General features: G+C 40.3%; 1 protein-coding gene across 14 annotated transcripts in view; it reads left to right on the top strand.

Annotated features, from left to right (window-relative positions):
* ppfibp2b (PPFIA binding protein 2b) overlaps positions 1 to 23,903 on the top strand; it is a 268,409-nt gene that overhangs the window by 190,732 nt on the left and 53,774 nt on the right. For 12 of the 14 annotated variants that reach the window (XM_072592535.1, XM_072592533.1, XM_072592536.1 and 9 more), the window contains 3 exons: positions 2,584 to 2,712; positions 13,173 to 13,265; positions 20,154 to 20,265. In XM_072592535.1, coding sequence (XP_072448636.1) covers positions 2,584 to 2,712; positions 13,173 to 13,265; positions 20,154 to 20,265 — 334 coding nt within the window. Of the gene's footprint in view, positions 1 to 2,352; positions 2,473 to 2,583; positions 2,713 to 13,172; positions 13,266 to 20,153; positions 20,266 to 23,903 lie in introns of those variants that run through there. The other 2 variants (XM_072592543.1, XM_072592539.1) reach the window with 2 other exon arrangements.

Here is a 23,903-nt window from a genome sequence, read left to right as displayed (position 1 = left end):
CAGCATTACCCATGTCATTCCTCTCAATTATCTCTTCAAAAAAAAATTCCAAGTTAGTTAAGAGTAACTTTCTTTTAAGGAAAGAATGCAGGTTGCACCTAATGAACCCAGGTCCTTCCACACGACTATTAACTCGAATGATCATCTCAAGAAGCTTTCCCACCACTGAAGTTAAACTGGTTAGTCTGTGATTGCTGGGCTTATCCTTGCAACCCTTTTTCGAACAAGGGTGTTTATCAGAATCTAACTCCCTGCTGGAAAAATATTTGCCCCTCTCTCTTACCCAATACAATATTATGTTTTGAATAAGTTCAAAAATCTGGATGAGGAACTGAGTGGCTTGCTCAATGATTTCAGAAGGAAACTCCGAATCAACCATTTGAATGGGAGTCTGGTAGTCTGGACCAGGGCAGGGAGCAGATTCCATTCCCTCAAGAGTGTCAGTGGACCAAATGGGGGGTTTACTATAAGTGACAAAGGTTACATAGTCACCACGGGGCTAACGTTTTAATTCCACGTTTTCTTGATTTCAGGCTTCACCAACTGCCATTCTAGGATTTGGAACACATGTCCCCATCCTGTAGTTCTGGATTACTAGTCTAGTGACATTGCACCTACACCATTGCCTCCCTCGAGGCTCACCTGAAACAGTTTTTTTTTTTTTTTTTTAGATTAGATTAGATTACTTACAGTGTGGAAACAGGCCCTTCGGCCCAACAAGTCCACACCGCCCCGCCGAAGCGCAACCCACCCATATCCCTACATTTACCCCTTACCTAACACTAGGGGCAATTTAGCATGGCCAATTCACCTAACCTGCACATCTTTGTGACTGTGGGAGGAAACCGGAGCACCCGGAGGAAACCCACGCAGACACGGGGAGAACGTGCAAACTCCACACAGTTAGTCACCTGAGGCGGGAATTGAACCCGGATCTCTGGCGCTGTGAGGCAACAGTGCTAACCACTGTGCCACCGTGCCGCCCACAAATGATGTGGGCCAGTTGATGACCAGTTGATGTGGTCTCCTAATGCCTCATGAGAAAAAAGGCAATGCCTCCAGGAGCACACTGGAGTATCAGCCTATATCTTTGTGCTCATGTTCAGAACCAAGTCTTGGACTCTCTGGTTCCTAGCCACTGAGCCACGACTGACACTTAGACTTAATATCTAAATCTACAGACCCCTCAAGTGCGAAAAAACAGCTGGTCCATTGATTGATTGTATTTGACCCCATGATGGCTGGTGTATCATGCTGAAACACTTCATTCTGACTTCATTTGTAAAACTTAGAGCATCACCATCACTGAATCCCTTTCCAACAGGACCCTAGTTAACTGGATTATATCAGAGGCAGAAAATTCTGCCATGTGTACCTCACCAGCTGATTTCCCAAAGCCTGACTGCCATTTACAGGGCAAGTCAGGGTGAAATGGAATGTTCCTCACTTGCCTGGATGAATGCAGCTCTGGAAGGTCAGTATCACCCAGGACAGAGCAGATTCCTTGGTCAGCACTCCATCCACCACCACAAACATTCACTTCATCTGTAATGTACACATTGCTGATACCGAAAAGCCTAGGGGACTTGTGGAGTGAAGTTTGAGTCAACCCACAAACTGGGCCCTACCGTTGGGTATTAATTGTACTTGGTCTTTTGGAAGTAAATCCACTCAAATTACTGTAGCTGGTACACAGTAACTGCAATGTGCAAAGTCACCAAGGCTCCTTCAGCATGACCTCTTTGGCCTAGAAGGATAAGGGGAGCATGGGAACACCAATGCTTGCGTGATCCTCTCCAAACCCCACACCACCCTGCCTGATTTGAAACCATATCACTGTTGCTAGGTCAAAATCCTCTCCTTGTTCATGGAGTATGCTTGCACTACGTGGACTACAGTGGTTCAAGAAAGCAGCCTTGCACCACTCCCAGAGGGCAATTAGATGTGAGCTATAAATGCTGACCTTGGCAGTAATGCTCACATCTTGTGAATTTTTTTTTAAAGAAGGGAAAAGCTCATACAGATGTTTGAATACATTTAAAACACTGTATGGAAGTTGGTGATGGCAGAGAGGGAGGCAAATATTTTTTCCAGCAGTGAGTTAGATTCTGAAAAACACTTTCTCTTTCACCATGTTTCAAGTTTACCTAACTGGTTTTCCTCCTCTGGCACCTCATCCAACCCCAAAAATAAAATCATACACCATTCTTAAACAGCTTTGCCTTTGTGCATTCGGAAAGATTATAATAACAAACACTCGCGCAACACAAGACAAAAACTTTGTCCAATTTGCATGAAAACAAAGCCTTTTTTTTTCAAAGCCCTGTCTCCTCTGATACAGCTCAACAAGAACAACAAAGCAGTGACCCTTCTCTTCTGTTCTGTGCCCCCAACGCATTGCTGATACCGAAAAGCCGAGGGGACTTGTGGAGTGAAGTTGGAGTCAACCCACAAACTGGGCCCTTCCGTTGGGTATTAATTGTACTTGGTCTTTTGGAAGTAAATCCATTCAAATTACTGAGGTTTGATGTGCAAATGGAAACAAATTTTAAGATTGAAAATGTAACTTCCTGCTGTTTCTAGGAGCTGCTGAGCAGGACAGCACTGGAGAGCCAGAAACTGGATCTAATGGCTGAGATTTCAAGCCTGAAAATTAAGCTGGCTGGATTAGAGAAGAACCATCGGGAATCTGATGAGTTGCAGAAAAGTGAGGTTAGCCATAATTTTGCTCTATGACGTTGTTATTCCCAGGCTCCACTGTTTCAACCCTGGCCTCCTGACGTTGACCTAACTTGCACCAAATCCCCACTCACCAATTACCCTTGCACCCCTGACTCTCTCTACCTCACGGTCCAGCAGCCCTTTCATTTTAAGATTCTGGTCTCTGTTTTAAAATGTCTCTGATTTTTTTTACCCTCGCTCCCTGCAGTCTCCACCAGATGTTCAACCCCAAGATCTGCTGTGCTCCTCCAGTTTGAGCTCTTACTTACTTAAGCTATACTATTCCCTCTGTAAAGTTCTCCACCCCTCTATCTTGCACTCCTCCTTAAAGCCTATCTCTTTGAGCAAATAATTATCCTCACGTCTTCTACAATGGCGCAGTAACGTATTCCTCTAAAATGCCTTGAGGTGCTCAATTATGTTACTTTAAATGCAATTTTGACCACACAATATATGTAGTAATGAGATCCTAACCTATATGGCTTATGTCACAGAGTCAAGAGTGTGGTGTTGGAAAAGCATAACAGGTCAGGCAGCATCTGAGGAGCAGGAGAATTGACATGTCTGGTGTAAGCCCTTCATCAGGAAATATGCAAAACTTTTATGCCTGAAACATCAATTCTCCTGCTCCTTGGATACTGCCTGACGTGCTGTGCTTTTCCAGCACCACATTCCCGACTCTAATCTCCAGCATCTGCAGTCCTCACTTTCTCTGTGTATCACAGAGTGTGTAGTCTGACAACAGAGCTGATGCTCACTGCAGTGGAGGTCATTGGGAAGAGGCAGCCGTGATTCATAGAGGTTACCCATTTCCAAAGTAGGAAGAGCTCCAGGTTTGAACCACTTGCATTCCATGCCTGCATACGGAAGTGAATCATCTTTAGGAACTTGATTCCTAAGCTTGTCTGCCATTAAGATAAAATGAAGGTCTGCGATTTTGCAGATGTTCTCCTGATAAACTGTACAGGATCTTTGTCCAAGGAAGGAATTGGGGAATTACACTCAACAACACTGCTCAGTTATTGCTATCTGTGTTCTGAATTGGTACTTCAATGAAAGAAACTGGGGTTTCTCAGCACACAGCAGGTAAGGTTGTGATGACATTTATTAGATTTGTTGAAAATCATGAAGGGTATCAGTAGAATGAATAAGGCAGATACAGTTGTCGTTGCAGGAAGGCACAAATCCAAGCAATTGGCCAAAACTCCTAAAGAAGAAATCATTTTTACGCACTGAATTAGGAGTTAGAATGCATTACCTAAAAGGACAGTGGAAGCAAATTCTGTGGCAACTTTTAAAGGAATTTGGAGAAATACTTAGGAAGAAAATTTTGAGGGACAGGGAAAGAGCAGGTTAAGTGAGGCTAATTGAATAACTCTTTCAAAGAGCTAACCTTGGCAAAATGGGTGAGATTGCCTCCTTCAACACTGTATCATTCTCTGAAATCCAAATCACTCTGCTTTCGAGATTTAGCAACTCCACATGCACTGCCAGCAACTTTGAAGGAACCAGGTATTCGAAGTTCTTCGGCTTTGCAGGTATTGCACTAGGTGTTTATTTTGGATGGATCTTCCCATGCTTTAAAAGCAACCAGGCTTCAAACAGACACATGCAAATGGATGTTTGTTTATTAAGGTCAGTCAGTTGCACATGTATTGGTATCTTGTTGGGATCATTTAATTAAAACAGTTTCAAAAAGTAGTTGCTGGTTTAATATTGAAATAAGCATTTTGTTGTGAGGCCATCTGGTGCAAGCACTAATTCAACTGGTGTCCAAGTCTGTTGTGCAATATGGTCTGAGATTTGGCACGTGGACATACTCAAAAGACTACTGTGAATCTCTCTGCCTGGAGCCAGAATGTATCTTGGGAGTATCTACTGTTTTGCTGATGACAACTCCTTGTGAAGAAATGTTGATTTTGGTCTGATAGACTTTAGTGTTGATGTTCAAGGTCAGTGGAGAGACCAATGGTTGGATGTTTTAGCTAGCTTTATACTTGTGTAGCAAGACATCTCTTTTTTTAAAAAAAAAACTTAAAACATCTACTCAAAAAAAAAAGCATGTCATCTGAATCCAGATGTTCTGCAGATGTACATGTTCAACAAATCTAACTTGCTTATGACGTCTGATAATTGTTGTCCAGTCACTTGTTCATTTGCTGTTTTGGGATCTTACTGTATATAGTATCATGTAACTGATAATGGTCTAGTAAAAAATTTGTTCATCAAGGATTGATTATCTTCATGGGTTAGTCTATTTACCATGTTTGTTTAAATAAAAAATTAAATGTGATGAAGCGGCAACACAGCAAATCAACGGATTTCAGTGTATACATCTTGCAGACCCACAGACTTGTCAGTCGAAGCTGCAGCATTATCTGGATATGACATATGGAATCCTCAATGGTGAACTTTCCTAGAGGCAAAATACTCACGTCTTTCCTTTTCAAGAGGAAATTTAGCTATTTAGAACAATGAGCAAGATATTGAATTTCAATAACATCAGTAATTTGCTGTCAGTGACTTTATCTGCATGTGTGAAAGCTTTTCTTTCATGACTGTGGTTGTTGTCCCTGAATTCATTTACCCTGGTCATTACAACCAGGTTTTGTTCCAGGTTGTCCTTTCAGAATTCCTTGCTGGCAATGGTAGTCTAGGAAAAGAATTCTAACAAGGCATGCTTCTAGTGGTATGGTCTTTATTGTAGCTTGAAGCTATTGCCTGTGCGCACACTGTCTGGGTCAATGCAGAGCTCTTTGTACTTGCATCACCATTTTTGCTAGTGCACTGCATTGGCCAATAGCTTGCCTTTAAATATTGATTAAAAGCTGAGCATTATTTTGATAGAGGCAGAAGGCCACTACTGTTTCGCTATGTTTTGGAATTTCTAGTAATTGTGCGCAATGTTGAGTTTGTACTCCTGACCAATAAGGTTTGTTGTCTTGCAATTGAGCGCTCTGTACTTGTTTCCAACCTTGAGTAACTCTTCAACTTTATAGGACTTCATTCTGTCTAGAAAATTTATTTGGAAAGCTTACAAAGGAGTAGATGCACTTAGTAACTCAACAATTCTATTTGCTCGCTTCCCATCTGCAACATCACAAAATGAGCTTTTTTCCCTGTTTCAGCTCACAAAGTGGTCCATAGATTCCAGTTTATGAATGCAGAAGTTTAACCTGACAGTTGTCGTCCTACATGGTCTATACATTTTAGCTCATTTGCTGCTACTCATCCTGTTTAAGTCTGTGTAAAGGTTTGTTCCTAGTTGGTAAGCAAATCTTGATGGATTGTCTTTCTCATACCAGATGCCTCTAAATCTAGGATTCAAAACTCTGATTAGATTAGGTTCCCTACAGTGTGGAAACAGGCACTTTGGCCCAACAAGTCCACACCGACCCTATGAAGAGTGACCCTACAAAGAGTAACCCACCCAGACCCACTTCCCTCTGACTAATGCACCTAACACTATTGGCAAATTACCATGGTCAATTCACCTAACCTGCACATCTTTGGACTCTGGGAGGAAACCGGAGCACCTGGAGGACACCCATGCAGACACTGGGAGAATGTGCAAACTCCACACAAACAATCGCCCGAGGCTGGAATCGAACTGGGTCCCTGGTGCTGTGAGGTTGTGGTGCTAACCATAGAGCCACTGTGCTACTCTTTAACATTTTTAAATTGTGTTCGGTTTATTGTGCTCCAGTTTAAGCCAAGGAATTCTATGGGCATTCCAACTTTATGGCTTTAATCTCCCCTTGGTTCCTATCAATCCATTGCCTTGTAAAAGGCAAGAGATCCTGCCTTTTACAAGGGCGTTTTTAACAGCCCTCTTGATAGAGATTGGTATGTATCCCAGCAAGCTATGTTTTCAACACTTCTTGACACTGTAACACAAAAAGATATTGCAGGTTATTTCTTGCACATTAGCATAGTTTAGTAGAGTTAAGTGTTCTGTTCTACCTGTAACGTAACTTGCTTACTGACTGTTCAAGCACAATCTGCCTCATCAATATCATGTTTTCTAATGCTCTTCACCATGCCAAGCCATTAATGATGGTCTCATCAACATTTGCTAATCAAGGATTGATTAATCCTAGGGGTTAGTTTATTTAAAGCAGTAAAACAGTTATGTAGCAGACATTAGAGCAAATCAATTGATTTGTGGGTATGCAGTTTGCAGATTCAGGCCAGCTAGCATTGCAATATTGTACATGTTCAGCACATGGAGTTCTTAAATATGTGATGCACATACAATACACAATGGATCTTACCTTTTCTCTAGAATCATGAAATGATTGAACACAGAAGGAGTCAATAAAATTCCAAAGGTATAACATTTATTTTCTGCATTTAATGTGATAAAATATCAGTTCTACCTCATTACTAACTCCAAGTTAAAACTAACTGTCTTTAAATTCTCAGACTGTTTATACAATCCAGTTCTAATTGCACGGACGCTTTCTCCAATTGTACATTGACAAAACTCAACCTATTGTTTTCAGTCTTCACTTTCATGGCTGTCTAACTAGAGACTCATGTATCTTCCTAGTGAATGGTTAAGACCATCTAGTTCCACACATAACATTGCTTGACTCTACTCCTGCCTTAGTTTTATTGCAGTTGAAACCTTCAACCATGCCTTTGACAGACTTGATTATTCCAACACACTCGCTACCACTGGGATGCCACATTGTAAAGTTGACTTTATCTTAACTCATATAAAGCCAAATCAGCTATTGTACCAAAACATATTGACTTGCATTACTCAAATCTGCTAAGGTCTTGAATTTAAAATTATCATCCCTGCTTTCAAATCCATCCACTATCATGCCCTTTGTTTCTGTAACCTCATTCAGCCTCACAACCCTCCAAGATCTCTGCACTCCTAGCTGGTTTTGAGAAGACTTGTAGCTCAAATTCAGGTTCTGGATGTAGGTTTCCTCATTGAGCTGGAAGGTTCATTTCCAGACGTTTCATCACCCTACTAGGTAACATTTTCAGTGGGCCTCTGGTCGAAACACTTGATAATTCCTGCATTTTATTTATATGCTTGGGTTTCTTTGGGTAAGTGATGTCATTTCCTGTGGTGACATCATTTCTGGCGGTGATGTCATTCCCAGTGGTGGTGTCATTTCCTATTCTTTTTCTCAGGGGGTGATAAATGGGGTCTAACTCGATGTGTTTATTGATCGAGTTCCAGTTGGAATGCTATGCTTCTAGGAATTCTCATGTGTGTCTCTGTCCTAGGATGGATGTGTTGTCCCAGTCGAAGTAATGTCCTTCCTCATCTGTATGTAAGGATACTAGTGAGAGAGGGTCATGTAGTTTTGTGACTAGTTGGTGTTCATGTATCCTGATGGCTAGTTTTCTGCCTGTTTATCCAATGTAGTGTTTGTTACAGTCCTTGCACGGCATTTTGTAAATGACAGTAGTTTTGCTTGTTGTCTGTATAGGGTCTTTCAAGTTCATTAGCTGCTGTTTTATTGTGTTGGTGGGTTTGTGGGCTACCATGATGACTAGTCTGGCAGTCATTTTCAAGATGTCTTTGACGTAGGGGAGAGTGGCTAAGATCTCTGGATGTGTTTTGTCTGCTTGTTTAGGTTGTTGCTGAGAAATCTGCAGACTGTGTTCATTGGGTACCCATTCTTTTTGAATACACTGTATAGGTGATTTTCCTCTGCTCTGCGTAGTTCCTCTGCTGCAGTATGTGGTGGATCGTTGGAATAATGTTCTGATGCAGCTTCATTTGTGGATGCTGGGGTGATCGCTTTTGTACTTCAATATTTGGTTCGTGTGTGTTGTTTTCCTGTAGACGCTGGTTTAAAGTTCCCCATTGGCTGTTCATTCTCCTGTGACATCTAGGAATGGCAGTTTGTTGTTAAGCAGGAATTATCAACAGTGCTTCACCTGGAGGCCCACTGAAGATGTTACCTAGTAGGGTGACGAAATGTCTGGAAATGAACCTTCCAGCTCAGCATGCAAACCTACATCTCTGCACTCCACTTTTAAATGTGGAATCCCACTTCCCTCAAAAATCTTGCATTGGTAGTCCTAAATTCTGGAATCCTCTCCCTAACCATTTCCTGTTCATCTGTCTCTTCTCCTTTAAGTTTCCTTTCAAATCTACTGCTTATGCCAAAGTTAGTTACCACTCTTAATAGCTTCTGCTTTGGCTGTCTCAATTTCCTAGTTCCATAGTAGTTAGAGGCAGGAGTAGGCCATTTGGTCGGTCAAGCCTGCTCCACCTTCATTAAGATCATGGCTGATCTGTCCATCATCTCAGCTCCTCCTACCTACATTATCCCCATCGGCCTTAATTCCCCTACCATGTAAAATCCCATCCAACTTTGTCTTGAATATGTTTATTAAAGCTGCCTTTTAATGCTTCCTTGGGCAGAGAATTCCATAAATACTCTACTCTGAGAAAAGTAGTTCCTCTTCAACTCTGTCCTAAATTTGCTCCCCCTAATCTTGAGGCCATGTCCCCTAGTCCTAGTTGCCTGCCTCTGTCTTATCTATCTATTTCATAATTTCTTATGTTTCTATAAGATCCCCCCTCATTCTTCTAAATTCTAGCGAGTACAGTCCCAGGCAGCTCAACCTCGCTTCATAAGGTAACCCCCTCATCTAGAGAATCAACTTAGTGAACCTCCTCTGCACTACCTCCAAAGCCAGTATATCCTTCCTCCAAGTAAGGAGACCAGAACTGAGCACAATACTCCAGGTGTGGCCTCACCAACACCTTGTACAATTGTAGCAGAACCTCCCTACTCTGAAATTTTGAGTGATAACACTTCTGTGAAATGCTTGGTGTCTTTTTCAATATTAAGGGCTCTTACTAATTGCATGCTGTTATTTCCTGATGCCTCACCCAATGAAAATATAAAGATATCAGTCCTGAAAATCTGTCTCCTTTCTCTTTTTTCAACAACATTTCCAGGATTTGCAAATGTTTCCTTGCGCTGCAGTGACTTGAACTGAACCAAGTGTTCAAGATGCTTCCTGAATTGGGCATATTAAAGCTTCCATTTCTGAGCTGTATCACAGTGGAGCTAGCGTTCCACTCAGTTTTCTGTTGATTTGCTCCACATCAGAAATTTGAGCACTTGGGTCTCAATTCATTTGCACACGTGACATTGACCCAATCTATGCAGAATGAGCAAAATGCACTCGAAGCGATAGAAAGTTTAGGCATAAGTTACTTGCGACCCAAAATCACTGACATTCCTATTTCCCTTGATTCACATTTCAGTTGGCTGCCTTCAAGCCCTATCCACAGGCCCCTGGATTGAAATTGCAAGATTATACAAACTCTCTTCAAATGATGTTTATTTTCTCATGGGCAAGTGTGGATTTGGGGTTAGACTACTTAAGTCAGAGTTGCTGTAGTTACATGCACGTTTGCGCAGTTGGTGACGGTAGAGGTTCCAATGTTTATGCTTACCATAATCTCTCTCTCTCTCGTTCTCTGCTGTTAGTATGTTAGAAGGATTTGCAGGTTGATACTGAACCTTTTGACAGCATTAGGAACAAACTTTCTTTGGTTATGAATACCCGGGATGGAATTTGAACTTGACTTTCTAGCCCAGAGTTGGGGATATATCCCAAGACTTCCACAGGCAAGAGTAGCACACATTAACATTTTGAAAATGGTTGATTCACTAAAAAATTGCTTACTAAATTGTTCAAAATGTTTAATTTAAAAGAAATTTAGTGATTTTGTTTTAAATTGCATGCACAGATATGTTTGATATGGTTATTAACAGTTTATATTCTCACTGATTATTTCTATTGCATAATGAATTGCCTATCTTACTGTGCTTAAACATCTCAAAAGAGAGTTGCTATGGAAAGAATAAACTATTACTCTGCCTGATTCCACTTCCATGTAAGATTTTATGCTAGTGTTTATGCAAATTAATATTCAGGAAACTTAATCTGTAACCCAGTTTCTGCAATCTGAAGCACATTTGCGTACAACTGCAAACTTGAACCTATCCCACTTGACGTTTACCTCAACCTTTGTTACCAATTTCTGTGCAAATTTGATTAAGAAAAAATACATTATTTAGTTCATGACTTAAAGCTTAGAATTAGCTTCAAAGCTAATGACTTGCAGGAAGAGTTATGGGTTTCAGCAATGCCTTAATTGATTCAATGTGCCTCATTTGGAAATACACATCAGTTATTGATGCATTATCCAAGCTGGTTTCCGCCATGTGATGTTTTATAACCTCCCAGAGGCAAGAGCAAAGAGGGGAGGAGTTGATGGGGGTTGGGCATTGCAGCCTCACTGAATTTTTTTTTTACCTTGTGACTTGTTTCAGTATGAACGTAGTGGAGTGTAAAGTTCAGAAACTATAAAATGCAAAAGGTAATTGAAATGTAGCCCGTCTCCAAGACAACAGTCAGTTCAATTTTTTTGTCATGAGATCAAATTGGATTTGATTAGTTTTTTTAAAAAACGTTTGATTAGAAGCAGTATATTTTCACAATCAATCCCCAAACATCTAGGTTCCCTGAGGTCATGAATGTAAATCCATCAGAAGTAATGAGAGATTATTTCTGTACCTTTTTGTGGCTGTGTGTCTGTGTTGCTGAGTGTCATGTGCTTTATACTCTAAAATTCACTCTTTTTACAAACATGTTTTGTCATCATTTACGGCATCAGCATGAGTTGTATTATCTGATGGAAGTTTGTAATATTATGAGAACTTCTACTATAAAATAAGTATGAAATGATTTTTATTCCTTAAGGGTCTGAAATCCTCTTGTTTAGCAGTAAGTTAAATCAGCATTTCCAAAACCAAGTCATGATTTAAAGCTACATAATTAGATAAACTACCCAGTGAGTTAATTGCTGAAATGTTTACTAAATTGAGCTTGTGTAGTCCTGAAAAAGAGCAGCCAGAAGCAAAAGAAGAAAAGATCCATGCCAGCAGGCATGCTAGTTAGCAGCTTTAAAATAGTAGGGGGTTGGTGCTAAAGTAGTATTAGAGGAGACAAAATTAGGGAAACCTTCATGTAACCCTACATCACAGAGGGAGGTCCTGATGCCCTGGGTGCATTTGCTAGTCCTTTGAAGGAATAGTTATTCTTAGTCCCACGTTCTATTCTTTTTTCCGTAACTCTCAGGTACTTCATTCTTAGAGGTCCATTCATTTCCATTTTGAAATTATTTGTGGTGTCAGTTTTCACTGCATTCTCGGGTAGACTATTCCATATCTCAACTGCTTGGAGTGAAAAGAATTATAATCTACTCACTAGAAGTGTTATCAAACGGTTTCAATCTATTCCCTCTTGGTCATTTATTTGATCACAAGATGGAATAATTCCTCTTTTTCTGTCAACACTCCTCAACATTTTGAAAAGTCATCTCTCAACCCAGGAGGAAAAGTCACTCAAACCCAAATGTTAACTCTGATTTCCCTCCACAGATGCTGCCAGACCTGCAGAACTTTTTCAACAATTTGTTTTTGTTTCTTAACCCAGGAGAACAGGCTTAATTTTTCCAGCCTCTCTTGTTAATTGAAATACCTCATTCTTGGTAAACCACCTCAGTATCCTTTTCAAGGCCTTTATATCTTCAGAATTGTACACCATATTCGCACTGACACTGAAGAAGTCCAAATATACGTAAAGTGGTTTGAAACAACTACACTGAGCATATCCTGCAATGAAGCGAAATAATTTCATTTTATTTCATTCTCCAAACATGATGACACAGTGTGCCATTAATCTCCTCCACTAAAGATCTTCCCAAATATTTTACATGTGATACTGTTTATAATTTTAAAATTATCCTTCAACCCATTGTGTGTATTACTGCTTGCTTCTGTGATCCCATTTCCCTAACACTCTTGCCTCGGAGTCATACGTTTGTGGGTTCAAATCCAATCCAGGAACTGAACACAAAAAAAAATGTAGGCTGACATTCCTGGTATAGAGGATGTGCTGCATTGTCAGAGATGTTGCCTTTTAAATAAGATGTTATGATGAGAGTCTACCCTCTTAGGAGCATGGGTCAGAGTTTGCAGCCTTATTGGAACTCTGAGATGTGTATGGTCTATATTTATTGGTGTATCAATATCACCAAACCAAATTTTCTGGGTCACTATCCCATCATTTGAGAGATCCTGCTGTGTGCAAATATGCATTTAATTGATTGTAAAATACAATGGGAACATCTAGCATTGTGAAAGGCACCATGCAGATACATTTTGTTTTTGTCAGATTCTCTAAGTAATTGAACAACCAATTGGTGTAGGGTTCAGTTTTTGCAGCCCCTCAATGGAGGTCAAGCATAACTCATTCTCACCTTCTGGATTCCAGTCAATAGTAAAATCCTTTAGTAGCTCAATAGGCCAGATTTTGTATCGGGTTATTCAACTTTATTTCAAAGTTTTCTTTTGGGTATTTACACCACTGGTATTTTACTGACATTGCAGAACTTGCTTCGGGAATTACGAAGTCTGAAATCGAAAGTGGAAGAGTTGGAGGATGAAAAGGTCCAGTATGAACAGAAGTTGGCAGCCACAAAGGTAAACATGTTTTCCATTTAACACAGTTGTTCCTCAATAATTTGGAGATGCCGGTGTTGGACTGGGGTGTACAAAGTTAAAAGTCTCTCAATACCCTGTTATAGTTCAACAGGTTTAATTGGAAGCACACTAGCTTTCGGAGCGATGCTCTTTCATCAGGCGAAGGAGCGTCGCTCCAAAAGCTAGTGTGCTTCCAATCAAACCTGTTGGACTATAACCTGGTGTTGTGATTTTTAACTTCCTCAATAAGTTTTGATAAGTGTGTCTCTGCTCAATATTTAGATTTGACCATTTCACTTTCATTAGTAGCGTTAGTGTTAATTCCTTAATTCAGTGGTATGCTTTTAAACTCTCTTGGGCTGAGGGTATTTGGCAGGGCCATGTTTATTGTCATCCCCAGAAAAAATTCTTCTTTTGTCTTCTCCCAGAATTACATAGCATGCACAGCACAGAAATGGACCATTTGGCTCACTGATATTTATGTTCTATATCATCATCCCTTTTACATATCACTCAATCAAATTTTTGTATTCCTTTCTCCCTCATGTTTATCTGATATCCTTTCAAATGCATTAGTGCATTCCACATTCTTGTAGTTCTCTGGCAAAAAAAAGTTATTTTAGATTCATCGTTGGATTTGACACTTTTTGACTGTGACTGTTCTATATTAATGGTTCCCTAGTAATGGTCTCCCTCAGAAGTGGGAATATCTTTGTCTACCTTATTGAAGTCCTGTAGAATTTTTAAGACTACGTTCGATCAGGTAACCCATCAGTCCTGAGGAATCGGTTGGGATGAAGCCTGTGGAACAATTTAAAGATAAGGCTGAGAATTTTAACATAATTCAATGAGGATCAGGGAATGCAAGTTCATAATGGAACTGACATGAGGCAGACTAATTGGAGTTTGAGAGCAGCAAGGATATCCAGGAAATACAGGTATCAAGACTGCAAGTCAAACATTAACATCTTGGGAAGACTAGATGTAAGTTTGCTCGCTGAGCTAGAAAGCTCAGGAAATGACATCACCAACCCAAGGAAACCCAAACATATAAATAGAAAGCAGGAAACATCAGCAGTGCTTCTGAAGGCTCACTGAAGATGTTACCCAGTACAGTGACGAAACATCTGAAAACGAACCTTCCAGCTCAGCTAGGAAACCTACATCCATGATCTGGAATTTCATCTCTTCCCAATTACCGATGGGTTGGTTTCTGAAGCTGCTGTCCAAATTTTAAGTCTTGTACAAAAGTAGCAGTAGCTAGTGACTTTCTGTTAAAGGTTGGGATTGTGTTGAACCACAACTCAATTGACAGTTTTCAGAAGAAAAACAGCTCATAATTATATCACTACTTAAATGCAGTAATGCATCCTTAGGTGCATTATCAAGGAAAATTTGAGACTGGGCTACATTAGGAGAAATGTAGATCATACGACCAAAACTTTGGTTAAAGAAGGTTGGTTTTAAGGAGAAACTTAAACTGGAAGATAAAGCTTTTTAAAAAGCATAGGCTTTAAGGAGGGAATTCTGAAGCTAGGCCCCAGGCAGGTGAAACCATGGGGAGAGGCAAGGCCATAGAGTTGTTTCAAGCCCAGACTAAGAATGTACATCTTGAGATGAGTTTGAATTGAGTACTTTACATTGGATGAATACAGCAAGGAGTCTATGAATTTTTGAAAATTGATAGTTTTATATAGATGTTGCTTGAGGTAACTTAGAGCCTCATTGAATAAAACTGGAATCATGTATGAATAATGAATTGTGAATATGAAACACTAATGGTTATGGGAGCATAAATATGAGCAGGAAGTATGACTCATTTAAAAAGCTTTTGGCCATCAGAAATTCGGCTGCCAGCTAGCAGACTATAACTTTATATTCTTGGCATTGTGAATTCATTATATGGTATTACTGATATCCTATTTTGTTTCAGTGATTATAGTAATTTTATTTTGTGAAGTTGTTTTTTGTTTGTCAAAGTTTGGCAAGAGGGAAAATAAAATAGAATTGTTTGAAACTGGCATCCTAAAGTTGGGTTTGATAGCGATTGAGAGTGTAATTTCCCATTCTTTCATTTTTGGGAGCTGTACAGCACTGTGTGCAATCTCCTTCCTTTTCTAAATCTTTCCATTCCTTTGGTCTTCTGCTTTTCTAACTGGGTATTTAGAGAAACCACTTCAGTTTAGTATTGCTTCCTGCAGTGTTGTACAAAAATGACCAACTGCTTTGTTTTACAATTTTCTTGGACTTTAACAGGAAGCTCCAGTTTGCTAATTTCCAGATATTTCCTTTTAATTTAATATTAGAGATTAGGCAACACATTTTGCAGAATACACTTACCCAACCCTTTATTTTCCTAGCAGTGCCAAACAATGTCTGAACAGGAGAGGTGACCCATATGTGGTAGTTTATGGTTAGCTATATTGCTAACTTTGTCACACCTTTTCACACGACAATAAATGCTTTGTTTATTTTCTGTAAATATCAAAAGATAGTTTGAATGGCATTGACTCCAATTTCTTGAACATCATGGATGAGCAATATGAAAGTTTTTTGCATTTGAATTTCACTTTTCACAACCTCTGGACATCTCAATACCTTTTACTTGTGGCCAACAAAGCACTTTTTTTACACCCCCCCCCCCCCCCCCCCCACTTGTGTTTCATCATTGTTGTTAAATAAGAAAAGCAGTAGACCTTTTGCCCACAGCAAGCCTCCACAAATATCAAGACAATGACCAATGATTAAAGATCATCAACCTGAAACATTAACTTTGTTTCTCTACTGAGCTTTTTCAAGCTTTTTGTGCTCTTATTTCAGATTTCCAACGTCAAAGAATTTTGCTTTGTTGATGACATTATGACCATTTTAGAGATGTTGGTTTGGTGGGATAAATATTGCCTAACAAGATCAGGGAGATCTCCACTATTCATCTTCGTAATTTTTATCCACATGAGAAAGCAAATGAGCTAGACAGCCCTAACAGTGCAGCACACTCTCTGTACTGCACTAGGAGTGATGCTCTGTATCTTCTGCTCAAATCTTGGGATTGGATCTTGAACTCACAACATTTGGATTTTTCAGACAAGCGTACTAACTACTCAATTCTGGCTGGTGCTAACTTGCGAAGACCCAACCAGATTAGCAGTTGAATGTCACATACTGTAGTTCAGAGACTACTTGTGAGTTCTTGGTAATATTTTAAGCATGCCAAATTTGGAAGATTTTATTTCAAACTCCTCACAGATGTGGTTTGCGAAATAACTAATAGTCGCTAGTTACAACACTGATTACTTTTGGAATATAATTATTGCTTTCTTAGTTGTCGAATTGCAACAGAGCCAAGTATGTGACTGCATTCCATATTCTCATGAGGCATACTGGGTGTTTTTTTTCCTAATGTTTCAGGCAAAACATATCATAAATGATATAGTAACTTAGCACCAAACAGTGGATCATCAGCTGAACAGAGTATTTTAAGCTAAATGTGGTTTCACTCTTCCAATATACGAATGATTCAGAACTGTTGCAATTTCTCACATGTCAGAACTGACACAATTGAGGTAAAAAAATAAAGTGCTGCAGAAACTAAGCAAGCCAGATAGCATGTATGGTGAGAAACAGTTAATGTTTTGAGTTCAATATGCCACCTCTTCTCTCTGTGGGTGGTATCAGACCTGCTGAGTTTTTATTTCAGATATCCAGTATCCACAGCATTTTCCTTGTATTTTGAACCAGTTGAATCCCTGGTTTCATGAGTGGTTCCCATGTTGCTGCATGTTTGGTAAACTTGCTCATTGTTCATAAAGCAGGCTGTCACCAATATACAGTCCAATTTGATTCTCCCTCTTAATCTGACTTTTGATTTACATCAGCTTTAAGCCGAAAGATGCCTTCTTTGTATTTTTCCGTGTACTGCAATGGAAGATTCTCTTGTGTAGAAATCTCTTGTATGTTCTGACTTGCTCAGCAATACCTCATTACAAAAGGTATCCTGTGTGAAGGCTGGTCTTTAGGAATAAATCCTATATCCAGTGAGTTTTTGTTTCTTTAAACTGCTTTCTTGAACTGCTAAAGTCCACCAATGATGAGTTGACCCATAATGCTTTGAGAGAGGGAATTCGAAGATTTTGACCCAGTGACAGTGAAGGAATGACAAAATATTTCTAAGTAAGAATGGTGAGTGACTTGGAGGGGAACTTGAAAGTGGTGGTGTTCCCATATATCTGTGCCCTTGTTCTTCTAGATAAAGTGGTAGTGGCTTTGGAAGGTACTGTCTGAGGATCTTTGAATTTCTGCAATGCATCTTGCAGATTGTATACACTCCTACTGAGTCAGTGGTGGAGAAAGTGGATGCTTGTGGGTGTAGTGCCAGTAAGCAGGCTGCTGTGCCCTGGGTGTTGTCAATCTTCTTGAATGTTGTTTGTTGGGGCTGCACTTGTCCAGGCAAGTTGTCTAACTGAAAATAAACCAGTGTGCCTAGAACATAGAGACATAGAAACTTAGGATATAGTAACGTCATGTAAGAGGCATTTTGAAGATGTACGAATTAGCAGGAATGGAGGAATGTTTTAGTTTAGAAAGGAATATGTCAGCACACTCTAGTGGGCTAAAGGGCCTGTTCCTGTGCTGTACTGTTCTGTTCTCACTTGATGAAACCTATTACCCAGTACTGATCTCATTAACAGCCAATTTCTGCTATCTGTTTAAATCTGGTAATGAAGTGTCTGCAGAACCGTCTGATCAGGAGCCAAACTGCAATTAACGTTGTGAATAAACAAATACTTGGCTTGTTTTCCTTTTAACACAAGCTGTTATCCTCCACCCGTAGTCGTCATTCGCTAAGCATTCTCAGCTCCAAACTAAATTGATAAAAGAAAAAAATCAGCAAGGCTCTAACAGCTTAATTAAACCATGAAATTCATTATAAATTTTGAAGTGGACATTACAGCAAACCAACTTGACAGTCAGCTTTAGGTTTGCAAGCTGTAAGCAAAGTATGGCAAAGTCATAAAATTATATGCACAATTTAATGGAGTTCTTAAGTGATGTGGAGGAGTTGGTGTTGGACTGGGGTGGACAAAGTTAAAAATCTCACAACACCAGGTTATAATCCAACAGGTTTATTTGGAAGCACTAGCTTTTGGAGCACTGTTCTTCTTCCTTCAGGTCTTTGTGGAGTAGGACCATAGACACAGAATTTATAATAAAAGGTTGCAGTGTCACGCAAGTAAATTGATATATTTAACAAACCTAACAACAGTTGAGGTTTGTTAAATGTATCATTTTACTTGTATGACACCTGATGAAGGAGCAGCTTTCTGAAAGCTAGTGCTGCCAAATAAACCTGCTGGACTATAACCTGGTGTTGTGACTTTTAACTTTCTGAAAAGTGAACTGTCTTAAAGGTAAACTTTTTAAAAATAAGGTACCCATATAATGTATAATTAGGACTTTAACCCAGGAATATCTGAATTAGTCATGTGATTGGGATGACCATGTGATTCAAAACTAACACCTTTTTTAAATAAAGATTTTTGTTTAAAAGTATCTTTAATATTAATACTTCAAATTTTGTAGCACCATACAATTTAATTTATGGAATTAGAAATGGGCAGCCAGTTAATGTAACTTTACTGGAGTATTAAGGAATATAGAATCAAAGTGAGTGGATGGATTGAAGGTCAAAATCAAACATGATCAGTAGAATTATCTCAAGGGGCTTATTCACAATCTTCATTTCCTAAGTTTCCTTGGAGATTCATTCCAACAAAGGGAAGCCTGGGTGAGGAGCCATGGGACAGCTGGCAACCAGTGTTACAAAGAGTAAAGGAAAAGATGAGGCGCACTGGGAAGTACTGATTTAATGTTCTCAAGTTTGATTTTTAAAGTCTTTGGTTGGAGTAGCTAGAGAAGTTGAAATAAGAAGACCACAGTCCAGGAATCAATGTCAGTAATCGAAGAACATGTAAGCTCATCTCCAAAATTTGTCTTTCATAATCGTGGAACCTCTGCAAATAATGCCAAATTTCCAATTGAAGTATTTGAAAGGTTTAATAAGGTGATTCAATGTGCTAATATTATGCAATACACCAGGTTTGGACTTATCTAAGGTGGATGTTTTCATTAAGGAACAACAATATTTCGTGATCTTGACTATGATACAGTAGAAGTTTTAAAAATTATTTATGAATGAGTCAGCAAGGTGTAACCTTTAGCTGTTGTTTATTATGGTATTCAACACGCGGGATTTGCTTTTTGACCATAAAGATTCTATTTAATTGAGATGCATTTTAAGTCTATTCTGAATAGTTGAAAGTTTGAACTAATCAGATGACTGAAATGTACGTAATTCCTCTCTTTTCCGTCCACTCCACCCACACCCCATCCCGAACCAAAGTTGGCATTTTATAAGCACAAGGCCAAAAATTATTCTGTCACAAGGTGGCTAAAAACCAATTTATAACATGGGTCCATTGCTATTCTTCATGTTTTTGCAACGTCCACGGACATCTCCCTGCAACTGTCTTTTTCCTTTTGTCCCCAGTCCCTTTCTGCCTGTTTCCCTTCCCTGCCAGCACCTTTTTCCCTGCTCCAGTCTTTAACAGTAAGACCACATCCTGACTTTTGTGGTTGGCCTGATCTCTGTTACACAGGTTGAATCCAACACCCTTCCACCCTGATGCCTGGTGTACTCTGTTTTACATACAGTTTTCACATTGACTTAACCTTTTTGAACATAGCTCTGATATTCCTTCTGTCAGAATAGCTTTCCCAAATGGAAACAGTGGAAGCAAATTGTTCGTTGTGTTTGATGTTTTGAAAAATGTTTTGAGGTTTTGGCAACAATTTGATGTTTTGATAATTTCATTTTTCTTTTATCTTCAGGCTGAAATAGAAGATCTGAAGGAGCAGTTGACCATAAAAGATTTTGAAATTGAGCGATTACAGAGCCAGCTTTCCTCCAGAGCTTCTGTACAGAGTGATGGCTCTGACAGAGGTAGGATAGGCCTGCGTCAACCAACTTCAGCTGTACACAGTAAAAATAGAAAATGTTGGGAAATAGTCAGCAGGTCCTGCAGCCCTTGTAACAAGAGAAAAACAATGGCCCAGATATTCTCTGGTGGTCAGATAGTTGCTGGAGCAGTGCAGACTGGCTTTGCACCTTGGGTCCAAATGGAATCCCAACCAGTGCGGGAATTGCCCAAAGAATTGAGGATTCAGGGAAGTAATTCCCCTGCTTCTGGAACAATTGTGGGGTGGGGTGGGGGGGGAGCGGGGGAAGCTGATTTTAATGTCAGAGGCATAATCAAAGGATTCTATCTCAGTTTAAGATAATAGTTACCCCAGAAAAGTTAGAGAATTAAAAACCCACTCTAACTTCTAGGTAATTATTAAACTGAAAACCTAACACTCCATCTTCTGATGCTTTAGACCTCCTGGACCTCTGATAATCTGCACCTCATCTTCTCCAATTGGAATCTAACGCTAATCCAGATCAGCTCAGAGCCAACATTCCCCTCCTGCTGGCTTCACCTCCCGAACAGCAGGCCATCATGCCTTGGCTGCTGGTCAGTTCCATCTGGGATCTGACAGCCCCTGGCTATAAGCCTTATTCCTGGGCTTCAACCATCAGGCACTGAACACTGAACACCCCAGCCCCATCCCCCAACATCCCAAACCAAATACCTTTTAGCTTGTTAAAAGATCCTGCCATAAGGCTGATTTCATAGAATCGTACAGCACAGGAGAGACCCATCAGCATATCATTATCCTTGCCTCACCCAAAATGCCACGAGAACCCCCCTCATCCCGACTCCAACAACGTTCGCTCTCCTGGCTCTCCATACTCTAAGCGCTCTGTCAGTTCCCTGGCACACTTAATCATGTGCGCACACACAACTCCACACTCTTTATGTGCTTGCCCTATCACAGGAGCTGTCAGTGATTGTTGAGCATTTAAATCATAGAATACAGCACACTGCTGCTAAAGCTGTTGTGGTTTCTACATCGATCCTTTGTGGATTCTTGGGCAGGTTTGTAACAATAGGCACTGTCCAGGAATCTCCACTGTAGGATCCATGAGAAGTTAAGTGGGTAAGTTTTAATCCAGTTGGGTATGGAAATAGGTTTTCTGAACCTGATCGAAGTATCTGGATCAAAGTCAATCTCCCTGGAGCGTCGGAGGCTGAGGGGTGACCTTATAGAGGTTTACAAAATTGAGGGGCAGGGATAGGATAAATGGACAAGGTCTTTTCCCTGGGGTTAGGGAGTCCAGAACTAGAGGGCAGAGGTTTAGGGTGAGGGGAAAGATATGAAAGAGACCTAAGGGGCAACCTTTTCACACTGAGAGTGGTACGGGTATGGAATGAGCTGCCAGAGGAAGTGGTGGAGGCTGGTACAATTGCAACATTTAAGAGGCATTTGGATGGGTATATGAATAGGAAGGGTTTGGAGGGATATGGGCCAGGTGCTGGCAGGTGGGACTAGATTGGGTTGGGATATCTGATCAGTATGGACGAGTTGGACCAAAGGGTTTGTTTCCATGCTGTACATCTGACTCTTTGTCATAGAATCACGGAATGATACAAAAAAAGAGACCCTTCAGCCCATTGTGTTAGTGCTGGCTCTTCAGTAGCACTAACCAATCAGTCTCCCTCTTCTGCTCCTTCTCCATAGCCCTATACATTTTTCCCTCGATGTCTGTTTCTTCCCTTTCTAATCCCAAGGAACTGGAATGAGTTGTTGCCTCCATAATGTTGTTCTATTGACTGTGATCAGATTTTAACTGAGGTTTATTGCATCTCTCCTCTTCAACATATAATCAACAGCTGCATTTATGTCATCCTTTTTTGTGATTTCAGAGCATCCCAGTGTGTTTTAAAGTCCATTATGTCCAATCTACACACACATTTGTCCCACCCACAATAAATGACCTGACCATTTGTTTTAGTTGTGTTGGTTAAGTGATGACTGTCGACCAGGACATTTGAGAGAAGTCATCTGCTCCTCAGAAAAGTAACAGATTTGTTTCCAACTACCTGGGAGGGCAGGCTGGGACTAGGTTTAATAATGGGTAGGATGGAGATCAGTGTTGATCTGAACTGGCCATATACATGTTTCAGTACGAGAAACTTGAAGTTAACCCTTTTGCCTTGCACTTCTGACTCAGTCACAGTTCTCATTCATCCATGCAGCACCCCTTCCAGTTATTCCCTCACTCTCACCCAAGGACCCCTAGTGCTAATCAGTGAGTCATTCCTTCTCTCACTGCACGCACACACTGGCCCACAAGACGCTCACACTCTCTTTCCCCAGCAGCTCAACTGTTACTTCCCTCATTTCCAAGCCAGTGCCTTCCTTAACAGCATTTTAGTCTGCTGCCCTTCCAGGCCTCCAGCAGATTGACAGCACTCGTGTTGTGCTGTTCACTGCTCCTCCAATGACAGACAGACAATTAAAAATCGCACAACACCAGGTTATAGTCCAATCGGTTTCTTTGGAAGCACATGCTTTCAGAGCGCTGCTCCTTCATCAGGTGGTTTACAACCAACCTGATGAAGGAGCAGCACTCCGAAAGCTATTGCTTCCAAATAAATCTGTTGGACTATAACCTGGCATGATTTCTACCTTTGTCCACCCCTATCCGACACTGGCTCCTCCATGTAATGACAGATAGGTTTGCCTGATGGACAGGAGAGAAATGGTCTATGATTGAAGGAGTAGCAGCTTTCAAAATGTCCAATAATACTTACCTGTATTTGAACAAAGGCTTGGCAGACCACACAGGACTCCATGGTGGACCACAGTGAGGCCCACAGGCCATGTGTAGGAGAAACCTGATTTAGAAATGTTCACTTCTATCTTTGTGTTGTCTTAGTTTTTAATGGGCTGCCTGCCAATGAGCAACACAAGGAAGTACTGGTCATGGAGCTGGATGGAGTATTGTGTCACACATTGGTCTTAGAAATGAAAGATTCAAGGTTATTTGAACCATCAATTATGGGATCAGAAGTATGGAGTTAAATCTATTTTTTTGGGCAGGTTTAGGTTCAGTTTGATGTTTCATGCCAGTTGCTAGGTTGCATTAATTGCCAATTCTATAGGCCAGGTTGACAAAACAGCTGGAAGCTGAAAATGTGTTGCTGGAAAAGCGCAGCAGGTCAGGCAGCATCCAAGGAGCAGGAGAATCGACGTTTCGGGCATGAGCCCTTCTTCAGGAATGATTCCTGACCTGCTGCGCTTTTCCAGCAACACATTTTCAGCTCTAAAACAGCTGGAAGAACAATTTAGATCATGAGAGAGGAACAGAATTAGACCATTTGGCTTTTTGAGTCTGCTCGACCATTCAATCATGGCCGATATGTTTCTCAATCCCATTCTCTTGCCACCTTCCTGTGATCCTTGAACCCCTTACTAATTGAATTTACAGTTTTACCACTGGTAATGTTGGTGTTAAATTGAGTTCAGTGATGACTTATTTCATTAACTGATTGGATAATTAACTGATAATACCCTCACTCTATGATGAGAAATTGTGAAGACTAGATCTATATTCACTAGAATTTAGAAGAATGAAAGATAACTTAATTGAAACACATACTTGAGGGATTTAATAAGGTAGATGCTGAGAGGCTG

The sequence above is a fragment of the Chiloscyllium punctatum genome, chromosome 22 (assembly GCF_047496795.1).
Source record: "Chiloscyllium punctatum isolate Juve2018m chromosome 22, sChiPun1.3, whole genome shotgun sequence".
NCBI classification, from domain to species: Eukaryota; Metazoa; Chordata; class Chondrichthyes; order Orectolobiformes; family Hemiscylliidae; genus Chiloscyllium; species Chiloscyllium punctatum.
Note: the sequence above shows the minus strand (reverse complement) of the source record. Positions and strands in the feature narration are given on the sequence as shown.